The sequence below is a fragment of the Oncorhynchus kisutch genome, linkage group LG10, assembly GCF_002021735.2.
Source record: "Oncorhynchus kisutch isolate 150728-3 linkage group LG10, Okis_V2, whole genome shotgun sequence".
NCBI lineage: Eukaryota > Metazoa > Chordata > Actinopteri > Salmoniformes > Salmonidae > Oncorhynchus > Oncorhynchus kisutch.
In genome coordinates this window covers 51,304,778-51,316,303 of record NC_034183.2, presented here as the reverse complement: position 1 = coordinate 51,316,303, position 11,526 = coordinate 51,304,778, and the positions used below count along the sequence as shown (strand labels likewise).

Here is an 11,526-nt window from a genome sequence, read left to right as displayed (position 1 = left end):
ATTGTGAGCAGGGCTGGAGGCTCTACAGTGAAATAAGACAAAAATGACTAACCAAAACAGCAAAAGTGACTACTAGCTAGTAGGTAGATGGCTGGCTAGCTTCTGAAGGGGGTTCCGGTTCTAAAGTATAAAAACTAGCAGATCCATACCACATTGGGTGAGGCGGGTTGCAGGAGAGTATGTTCAGTCCGTAGATGGAAAATGAGATAAAAAATATTTAAAAAATATACATGGAGATAGATAGAGGACTCATCTTTAAATCTGCGCCATTATAGTCGGTGACAGCATGGGCAGCACCATTGAGGCAACAACAACCCTTAGGAATCCCCACCCAGTTGACTACTATGACTACTTTAAAATAGCAGAAGCATGGTGGAAGCCCTCAATGGCGCTGGCCATGCGAATGTAGCCTTTTGGCCATTAGAGGCCTCTATCGTTCTCTGTAAAGTGACGTGTTCTGACGATACTGACCTCAAGGCTCATGGTACGTGTAGTTATTTTGTGCTCTTTGTGGCAGAAAGTGACGGTAAAGACATGACTTCTCAAGACAGAGTTTGAAACATTCTTAACCAATGGGCACTACATCAACATACGAATTGTACGTTGTACAGTAATATTACTATCGATAATATTTATCACAACGGGTGATTTTATTGAGAATTCACTTCCTGGAACCGCTCATTGGTGCCCCATTCCCCCCTCCCTGTCCTAGAAAGATGTTACGTTTCTGGGGGCTCCCCCTCCGCGGGGCGGGGGCAATAGGTAGACCACGGTGGTCCCGACTCGAAAAAATAGGGAGTGGGGTGTCTCGCTTTCTTTACCATCTCTGGGCATTTTCCGTCTGCACACTTCGATCTTCTCTGCTGCAAGTGAAGGGGCGTGTGCGTGAATGCAGGAGTGAAATATCAATGGCCAGCTTGAAACTTATTAATACACTTGAGATGAAGGAACTACCGAGAACGAAGAAACTAATATGAGTTAAAACGTCAAATATCAAACGAATGGACTGTTAAGAAACTGGAGTAAGTTGCATTCTGAAGCAATCTCGCTAGCAATTCGCCTAATTAATCTAATTTGCAAAGGTTGCCAACTCTGGCAAGCTAACCCAGGTAGTTAGCTCGCAACAGATCCTGTAGTTAGTTAACATGATAGCCATGAACATTAGACAAACATTATAGCCATGATGAGTTCGCGCCATGTACGATATAGCTGAGATTCATAGCTAACGTTACGTTTGTTAGGATGTATTGTAGCCATACTTTACTACAAGATGGTTAACTAGTTGAGCTGTTATGTATGGAGTTAGCTTATCCTTTTGCTGAAGGGCCGCCGCAATGGCTTCAAGTTTGTATGCTAATTGGATAGCTAGCTAACGTTACATTTGTGAGCTTGCTACCTAACGTTAGTCAACCGATTTATGCTAACTATTGGCTAATCTGACCTAGCTACCGAGGACCAGGTTTATTTGGAGACGTCACACTGTTGGATGATTTAACGCTATCTACAGTCGGCTCATTTCCATTACACAGCAGCACTGACCCAACGTTAGCCCTCTGCTAGCATAACTAGCTAGCTAGATAGGCCAACTTGCTAACGAAGTGAAGACGTCATCAGTAATGTCACATGAAACCGGTATGTTAACGTTTATTAGCTGACTAGCTGCGTGGTTTAAAATATAATTTATTGCAAGGGAAACAATCAAATCAAAGTGAACCACTTCTACTTAGCGAACTATACTAGTTGACAAATTCATGCTAGATAAGACTGAAATATGTCACTAGATGACTCTGAAACATGTTTTTCTGCGTTTATTGCAGGTGGTGACTGAGTTTATCTGAGACCCCAGGCCATCCACAAGACTTGTTGAGCAGGTCAGGATGCCCATTCCCCCCCCTCCACCCCCTGGAGGCCCCCCTCCACCCCCCACCCTCAGCCAGGTAAGACCTTATTCAAGTATGCAACGTGTCACCTGGATGCAAAATGTTTCCTGTGGAAATGTGTGGATCTAATGGCGAACTGTATCTGTCAAACAAATGATAGGGACATATTTAATGGTATGAGCCATGATGTTGGCCTAGCTCTAGTGTAGTTTACATAAATTAGTTGTAACCAACTTGACAACTCTCAGATCCCTTTTTCACTGGTATTGTGAAGCTGCATTTTTTACCTTGTTCAGAGAGCACACTACTGAAATCTGAAATGAGCTCTCCTCGTGGCCTGTGATTGTATGTGCCATCCTTTCCCTGCCAAACCCAATCAGAGGTTGTGTCTCAAATGGCACCCTATTTGCTTTAATAGTGCACTGCTTTTGACCAGGGCCCATAGGGCTCTGGTCAAAAGTAGTGCACTATTAAATAAATAGGGTGCCATTCGGGACGTAGCAGAGCAGTTCTGGTGATTAGCGCTGCTTGCTCATGTAATCATCCTCAAAAAATAAAAATGTTTACACATGAAGTAATTCACATAATGAGCAGTCAACCGACCAGGCCTCTGCAGATGGGGCTGCATAACGATATGGATTTATGCAATGGACAACTAATTAATGACTTGATGTGAAGGACTCACAAAATATAAATCTTCTAAAAATGTATTGTGCTGTATCCCCTCGGACACAAGCTGTTACCTGTCAGGCTATGTATAATCTTGGCTCGTTACACCAAGTCTATGGGCCGAATGGCCCCTCCCATCCCAATTTCGAAAGCCTCCTCTGAAATCGTGATTTGTCCAAAGCACCCAAACTAATGCTGCTCGTTATCATACACATCCTGTTGTATCATGACAGATCTACTGTACCGTTTATGTAGTCTGTCCACGAGAAATTGGGTTGTGTACTCGGGTCTGTTCTACGGTAGCATAAAGTGTGATATGCTGAGCTAACTAGAGGACACGCGGGCTCTCTCTTCCCCTCCCCCCTTGCAGGCCAACACCACCCCACCTAAGCTCAACCGAGATGAGGCCAAAGGCAGAGGAGCCCTGCTCGGGGACATCCACAAAGGGGCCAAGCTGAAGAAGGTCGGCGTGGTAAATGACAGGAGCGCACCCATCTTAGAAAGTAAGGCCACGGCACCACTAAGGTTCACCCCTGTAACAGATCTACTATTCTGGTGGTTTTTTACTGACTAATCTGATTGGATGGAAGTAAGAAGCACAGAACTGCTGATGCTAGGGTAGTGCATGGAGAGACCATGAGTGTAATTATACATATAATAGGTTAATATTGTAATGCATGTCATTTAACCTTGTTTTCTTCCCTTGTTTTCTTCCCTTTCTTCCCTGTCCAGATCCTAAAGGAGATGGCGTTAGTAATGTAGGCGGAGGAGGCTCGTCAGGGGTCATTCAGCCGATGGGAGGTATTTTCCAGGCAGGTGTGCCTAAATTGAGACCAGTCGGAGGCAAGTATTTAATATCTAATCTGTTTTTACTGATGGTGTCACTTACAAAGATTTCCCAAAACAATCTGGACCGCCGAATGAGTGGTCTGTCAAACTTGTGTTGAAGAAGAAGGTTTAGCACAGCAATTTAATTCCCTTCCGTTACATTTATCTCTGACAAGTTTGGGAGCAAGCTTCTTCGTCAAAGCACGATTGCAATTGGTTGAAAAATCAGCACTGGTCTTTGACTGCTTAGATGGGGCACGTCAGGTTTCAGTGTTGTCAGAGGGCAGGGCTGTAATAGATCTGACAGGCATGGCTGAAGGAGATTTTTTTGTTTCACAATAATGAGTTCCCTAACCTGCACGTCTGCATTAGTCTTAGATTTAATCTTAAGAAAGGCCTTACCCTCTGTCAGGGAGAAAATATTAGAAAATGGATTATGATGAATAAAACAACATAACAAGACATTTCTGTTCTGTAGTAACTCTGGACTGAGAAATGTCCTATACATGTTTCTCTGTTCATGTATGAATTGCTGATGACTTTATTTAAACATTTTTTGGTGCAGATGGTTCGGTTGGCAGGTCAGCCCTGACCCCTCCTGGCACGCGCCCCGCTGCTCCTCGTCCCCCCGGACCCCCTGTTCGCCAGGACAACACAGACTGCTCAGCCCAACAGGCCTCTCCCCCGGAGCACTCCCGATCCCAGAGGCCCTCCCTCCCCGACCTCTCCCGCCCCCTCAGCGGAGGCAGCCCTAACAGTGGCATGAAGCACAGCTCCTCTGCCCCTCCACCTCCTCCCCCTTTCTCTCGCCGGGGCAACGCACCCCCTGCCCCGACTCAGAAGGCACCACCACCCGCCCCCTCCTACAACCGGGAGAAGCCCCTCCCTCCCACGCCAGGACAGAGGGGGACATCCCCGGTGCCGGCCCGCAACAGCGCCCCTCCACCCCCTTCTCCCAACAACAACCGCCGGCCCCTGACGTCAGGGGGCTCCTCTGCATCCTCCTCTTCCTCCTCTCTGGGTCCACCTCCTCCCCCGTACCGCCAGCCCATGACCAACGGCCCCTCCAGCCCGGTTAACGAAGCCGCCCCGGAGCTACCTCAGAGACACAACTCCCTCAGCAAGAAGCCGTCGCCCGGACCTGGACACACTCCAACCCGTGGGCAAGCGCCACCCCCGCCTCCCTCCCCCTCCCCGCCAGGCGGACGCCCACCCCCTCCAGTCCGTGAGCCCCCCGGTAGAGGAGCAGGTGTGTTGCTACTAGTGCTCTCCTTGTACCTTTACCTGTAAATGGAGCTGGGTTAGGGCCAGTCCCATTTCAAGTCCATTAAGTTCGAAATATTTTTCTCGCTGTGCTGTGTCACAATTCTTGCTTTGCCTCGTTTAACCTCGATCTCCTCTTGTCAATCACCTATCTTAATGTGAGGCAAGCGAGGAGGGGTGATTGTTTATTAGTGTAGACATTTTAAACGAGTGTAGAAAAAGTAGTGTGGCAAGGCGTGGCGCTACAGTCAGGACGGTGGCGTGTCACGACAGGCCTACAGTGTTTTTCTAGCGTTCTTGTCTTACTGTTGTATTGTAATGACTGATGGGTAGCCAGTGTGGCTTCTCTATTAGTCCTTAATGACTGTACCATTCGTTTTCTGTACAGCTCCACCCCCGCCTGGGTCGAGTCAACGAAACGGTGGTCGGGATGCCCCCCCTCCACCACCCCCCTACAGAGGTAGCCCTTCAGAGCCTCATAGCCGTGGCAAGCCCCCCCCTCCTCCCTCCCGTACCCCTGCCGGACCCCCGCCCCCTCCCCCACCTATCCGCAATGGACACACCTCCATTTCCCGCTCCTTCGTAGGTGAGTCTTCTTCCCCCCATACTGGAACCAAATTTGGTTTCCCTCTACATTGACTAAGAAAATGAGAGTTGGTTATTAATCTACTTCGGAGTATTTTGGAATGTATAAAATGTTGCAGTCCACGTAAGTATTGGATCTGTGAAAGAGAATGGGAAACGATGCATCGGAGTTGGTCAAATCAATTTCAGTTGAGTAAAGGGTAAACTGACTTTTAAAAAATATATTTGTTATATACACTTATTTTATTTGTGAGAGCTGATTAATCTCTCGTGCTTCAGGGCACTTGATCCATGGCTCCTTTGGGTGGAACAATTTGGATCAATACAAAAGGGGATTGAGAACGACCGACACTTCACACCCTTCCCTACTGTTCTTTCTATCCTCTCCTCCCCTTTTGCCCCTCAATGGCCTTGACCACCTGACCTGAACGGTCATCTTCCTAACCTTCTCTCCCTACAGATGACTTTGAGTCCAAGTATTCTTTCCACCCTCTGGATGACTTCCCTGCTCCAGAGGAGTACCGGCACTTCACCAAGATCTACCCCAGCAAAGCCAACAGAGGTGAGGGCTCACTTATCATTGTGACGCAACATGCCAATAAGTCACGTACGCACAGATTTTCTGGTGCAGAGTACTTTAAAAAAAAAAGGAATATCAATATTTTCCCCATAGGCCTATAGTTTATTGTAATGATGTTTTATTGTTTCTTTGGCAGTGATGAGGGGAGCTCCTCCTGCACCACCTGTGGGAAGGTGAACACTGAGACTCCGTCACTTCTAGTGTACAGGAGACAAGGGTTACACACACACACACACACACACACAACCTTCTCACATGGAACCTACAGCATATAACATATACATGCTTCTCATTTGACAACATTTCACCTAAGCTCCACAACCATTCACTCACACGCTCGCCCTTGAAAATAGCCCAGGAATTGTTTTCTATGGCAGTCTCACTCCATTTGGAGGTGGAGTTTGGCAGCTTACTTATGCCATTCCCAGCCTGTGTCCGCGTGGGTGAACTTGCCCTGTTTAATCACAAAGGCATACTTACCCATTCATAGTGTTTCCAGGCTCGTGTGTGGATGGGGAACACTTTGACACCGGTATGATAGACATTCATCTCCTTACCACACGGGCTCCACGTCAGAGTATGCACTGTGAGAGCCCCACATCACCATCAAATGGGAGAACACCAGTCAGAAGAAACCAGTGACTGGTCCTAACAGCCTGGTCCTAACGGCGGTGACTCTACAGCCTGGTCCTAACGGCGGTGACTCTACAGCCTGGTCCTAACGGCGGTGACTCTACAGCCTGGTCCTAACGGCGGTGACTCTACAGCCTGGTCCTAACGGCAAACTGTTTGAAAGTTCCCTCAGGTATACGGTTTGTGGAACAGAGAACTGGAGAAGATAAGAGGTTCTTTCCAAAAGTGCCAACTAATTCCAAACTGAACTGGGAACAGCTCATATCCCCCATCCTGTCTCCCTGCTGCAAGGCTTGTCATGGGGTTCTCTTATGACTGGTTGGAATGGTGGACTGACAAAAGCAATAGTTCCATATGTTCTCGGTGATGGTTGGCAGTAATCAACACCTGTGACAATCGTTGGTTTGTGGAAAAAGTCATCCTGTTGAGAATGATAGTGCACATGAAAGGGATCTTGCAGCAAGGAATCTCTCCCTCCCTTCCTCTCTGTGCAGAAAAAGACTAACCAGATAGATGCATGTTGTTTTTCTTTTTCAGTGTGTCTTGTCTTGACAAAATGCACAAAAGTGAGCTTGCTGTCCTAAATGCAAAGCAGAAGGTTATTATGCCTTTAAACACTATTCTGGGTCACTGAAACCATTTCACAACTAACTCAACACTACAACCCCACTAGCTCCCTAGCCGGGGCGGCAGGGCAGCCTAGTGGTTAGAGCGTTGGACTAGTAACCGGAAGGTTGCAAGTTCAAACCCCCGAGCTGACAAGGTACAGATCTGTCGTTCTGCCCCTGAACAGGCAGTTAAACCACTGTTCCTAGGCCGTCATTGAAAATAAGAATTTGTTCTTAACTGACTTGCCTAGTTAAATAAAGGTAAAATAAAGCTTAAAAATGACAGAGCTTTTCAAATGCATTGCATGCTACAGGATACTGCACCATTACATTGACATTAAAATACTTCACCCGAACCCAGGCAATGAGTTGGAAGCAGTTCAAGAGTTTATTGTTCAAAATTGATGGGGGCGGGAAATTATGTTGTTGGGTAAGTAAATGGATGCTTTCAAATACAAACCTTATCCTGCTGATTTCACATGTTGATACCCACAATAGCCACTTGGTGGCAGTATTTTGTTTTTCCCATAGACGTGGGAGTTACATGGTTGTGAGGCTGTACCCCTTCAACTTGTAATAAAAAAAAAAAACAGTTGTGTATTATGGATTTGGCCAATGTTGAGCGAGAGGGCAGTGTCTGTACCAATTTTGAGCTCTTCTGCTGAGGGTTGAATGGACAAACTAGTGATTTAACAGCCAAGTTGTTCATCTCAGGCATAGTCTACATTCTGTCTTTTGAAAGAAAAAAGAAAAATCTACTTGATTTCCAGAATAACATTTATGTAATGTAGTCCCTACATTTTTCTTTGCTTAATGCACTTGACCACAAGCCTGAAACAAATGCACATTGTTACCCAAGGGCGTGAACCTTTAAGGCTGGTACTTGTGATTGGTTCCTATTGTTTGTTTTGTCGGGTTAGTCTTATTCCTCATTGTGACAGAATCCCCCTTGAACTGTCACTCGCTATTCTCTTTTTATTTAAACCCTTTGCTGGTCTTTTGCCTTATCATACGCATTCGCTGTAAGTCAATTCAGGATGTGTTAAAAAAAATATACAAAAATAAACTAATCATTAAGTGTATACACCTCATATGGGTAAAATGGTAGTCATAGCAATTCTACATGTTAATATGTATAAAGCTTGTAATATAGTGAATAAAACTGGGATAGATGACTGCAGGCTTTTGTCAGAAACCAGTGACGAACTGTTAGTATTTCCATATGTCTTTCTCTTGCCTTCTGTCGTTATTTAGATATTCCCTCTCTGTGTCAGAGGGCCTGTGTGGCCATTTCAACAGGAGCAGTATGCACTCACATTGAGAGAACCTCCTTATTCGTGTCTTCTTCTCGTCCCTCCATTTCATACTTGGCTTAATCCAGGCCCTGGTTCCTTCTGTACATTTCACCCTTCTGCGTCAGACATGTTGTACCAATTAAAATGTCACTGATGGAAACAAGTAAACTTTTCCTGTCTCTGTCCAGTCCCTTGTCATCTGATGTTATTGACAGGATGCAATAATGTGCCACCGGCTTTGGTTAAAAGGATAGTTCACCCACATTACACAATTACATCAGTTTTCTTTTAGGGGGTAGATTGATGGAAGCTACAATGTTATTGTCTGCATCATTTAAAGAATGTTTCCTTTTATGTTCCCCAAATTGGTGTAAACTAATAGACAATAACACTTAGCTTTAACATTATATGCACACGTATGTGGACACCTCGTCTAATTAGTGGCTTCGGCTATTTCAGCCACACCTGTTGCTGACAGGTGTCTAATATCGAGTGCACAGCCATGCAATCTCCACAGCAAAACATTAGCAGTAGAATGGCATTACTGAAGAGTTTATATAGGATGCCACCTTTCTGCCCTGCTAGAGCTGCCCCGGTCACCTAGGCGCTGTTATTGCGAAGAGGAAATGTCTAGGAGCAACAACGGCTCACCTGCGAACTGGTAGGCCACACAAGCTCACAGAGCGGGACTGCCAAGTGCTGAAGCGCATAAAAATGGTCTATACTAGGTTGCAACACTCACTACCGAGTTCCAATACGCCTCGGGAAGTAACGTCAGCACAATAACTATCTGTCGGGAACATTGCTGAGGAGCCACACACAAGCCTAAGATCACCATGTGCAATTCCAAGCGTCGGCTGGAGTGGTGTAAAGCTCGCCACCAATGGACTCTGGAGCAGTGGAAGCACGTTCTCTGGAGTGATGAAGCACCTTTCATCTGGCTGTCCGATGGACGAATCTGGGTTTGGCAGATGCCAGGAGAACGCTACCTGCCCCAATGCATAGGGCCAACTAAAGTTTGGTGGAGGAGAAATAATGGTCTGGGGCTGTTTTTCATGGTTCAGGCTAGGCCCCTTAGTTCCAGTGAAGGGAAATCTTAACACTGTGCTTCTAACTTGGTGGCAACAGTTTGGGGCCCTTACCCTTTTGAGCATGACAATGCCCCCTTGCACAAAGCGAGGTCCATACAGAAATGGTTTGTTGAGATCGGTGTGGAAGAACTTGGCAGGCCTGCACAGAGGCCTGACCGCAACCCAATCTAACACCTTTGGGATCAATTGGAACGCAGACTGCGAGCCAGGCCTAATCTTATATTTAGTCCCACCTTAACCCCATCCCCCATCTCTCTTAACACCATCCAGTTTTGATTGCTGTGATGTTTCACAAAAGTTCTGAACCTTTTCTATTCTCATAGTTTCTACAGATTGTAAATTGAAAGAAATATTTGAGCTAAAGGTATTATTCGATTGATGACTTTTCAAATCACCCAGCAGTGCTATTTTCAGAGTTCCCTCCATGTAAATGTTTAAATTCTTCAGCCATTTTTGAACTGGTGTCCAAAAACCAAGGTACATATGGACAGTACCAAAACAAATGATCGAATGATTCTGTCTCTGCAGCTAAATCTGCAGAGCTGGCATGGTTATATCCCCCATATACAGTGCATTCAGAAAGTATTCAGACCCCTCGATTTTTTTTCCCCCGCACTTTGTTAGGTTAAAGCCTTATTTTCATATTGATTAAATAAATGATTTATAAGGCTGTAACGTAACCAAATGTGGACAAAGTCGAGGGGTCTGAATACTTTCCTAACGCTCTGTATATAACATCCCATTGGTTGCAAGAATTTTGTATAATTAATAATTGGGTCTTCCTTTCCTGTGGTGGTCCTCATGAGAGCCAGTTTCATCATAGCGCTTGATGGTTTTTGCGACTGCACTTGAATAAAATAGGAAAGTTCTTGAAATGTTCCGAGTCATGATGGACTGTCATTTCTCTTTGCTTATTTGAGCTGTTCCTGCCATAATATGCACTTTGTCTTTTACCAAATAGGGCTATCTTCTGTATACCACCCTACCTTGTCTCAACACAACTGATAGGCTCAAACACATTAAGAAGGAAAGAAATTCCACAAATGTACTTTTAACAAGGCACACCTGTTAATTGAAATGCATTGCAGGTGGCTACCTCGTGAAGTTGGTTGAGAGAAAGCTTTGCACACTTTGGCAAAGGGTGGCTACTTTGAAGAATCTCATAAATCTATTTTGATTCATCACTTTGATTTATCACTTTATCACTTTTTTAAGTTACTACAATGATTCCATATGTGTAATTTTATAGTTTTGATGTTTTCACTCTTATTCTACAATGTATGTGTGTCCAAACTTTTGACTGGTACTGCACATAACTTTAACCCATTGTATTGTGTCCAGTACTTATGATTTATTACCAATCTATCGTCCATGTAAAAAAAATTTTTTTTAACTGATTAGGATGAATAATATCTGACTATCTTTTTAATTCTATGCATTTTGCCAGAATGTTTGCATCACAACACTGAAGTGTAAGGGGGCCTCTAATTTTTTCAATGGACTGCATCTTTATATTTATCTCTTGGGTCCTGTTTTAAGTAGTTATGAAATCAGACCACCTTGTTAAGTATCTGATAATCTACCATTTTTATGGTTTAAAACATGCTGAAAACGGTCCTCCGGGTACATCAAAAAAGGGTCTGCCATCCATCCCTGGAGTTTTCCCAGGCTTAAAGGCTTTAATTGCATCATTTGGCCTTCACATGAGTCTTTCTGTACAGATGTTAATTTGACATTATTAATAGAAAGAAAAATCCATACAATTTAACTTTGGTTAGTGGAGATGGAGGAGACTGAAATGAACACATATGCTTAAAAGTACTTTGCTTCCTGTTTCAAAATATGGTTTGGTGAATCATGGCTGGCTCCATTTTGTAACAAGTTTCAGTCAATTATTTTTGGTATCATTTCTATGGTGAAGATGAAATTATAATTTGGTACATTTTTTCCCCCATATTCCATCCAGTTTGCTGTATTTCTATAATATATTACACTTGACTTTTCTTTCTTTCTTTCTTTCTTTTATTTTATTTTACCTTTATTTAACCAGGTAGGCAAGTTGAGAACAAGTTCTCATTTACAATTGCGACCTGG

General features: G+C 44.5%; 1 protein-coding gene across 3 annotated transcripts; it reads left to right on the top strand.

Annotated features, from left to right (window-relative positions):
• Positions 1-759: 759 nt before the first annotated feature.
• On the top strand, positions 760-8,528 carry LOC109897275 (WAS/WASL-interacting protein family member 2). 3 transcript variants are annotated; one of them, XM_031833899.1, is made up of 9 exons: positions 760-1,022; positions 1,818-1,937; positions 2,920-3,052; positions 3,282-3,392; positions 3,943-4,626; positions 5,029-5,226; positions 5,686-5,787; positions 5,942-5,978; positions 6,305-8,528. In XM_031833899.1, the coding sequence occupies exons 2-9, from the start codon at positions 1,878-1,880 to the stop codon at positions 6,330-6,332; spliced, it is 1,353 nt and encodes a 450-aa protein (XP_031689759.1). In that variant the 5' UTR covers positions 760-1,022; positions 1,818-1,877; the 3' UTR covers positions 6,333-8,528. The 3 variants fall into 3 exon arrangements, with proteins under 3 accessions (XP_031689759.1, XP_031689761.1, XP_031689760.1); XM_031833900.1 differs by lacking the exon at positions 760-1,022 and adding an exon at positions 1,098-1,632; XM_031833901.1 differs by having other exon boundaries at positions 763-1,022; positions 5,942-8,528.
• Positions 8,529-11,526: the final 2,998 nt, after the last annotated feature.

Excerpts from the sequence above, each read along its gene's own strand:
- LOC109897275 (XM_031833899.1), top strand. The coding sequence starts at position 1,878 with ATGCCCATTCCCCCCCCTCCACCCCCTGGAGGCCCCCCTCCACCCCCC. Across the intron at positions 3,393-3,942 it reads TAAATTGAGACCAGTCGGAG|ATGGTTCGGTTGGCAGGTCA; the intron begins GCAAGTATTTAA and ends TTTTTGGTGCAG. Across the intron at positions 5,979-6,304 it reads CCTGCACCACCTGTGGGAAG|GCTCGTGTGTGGATGGGGAA; the intron begins GTGAACACTGAG and ends TAGTGTTTCCAG.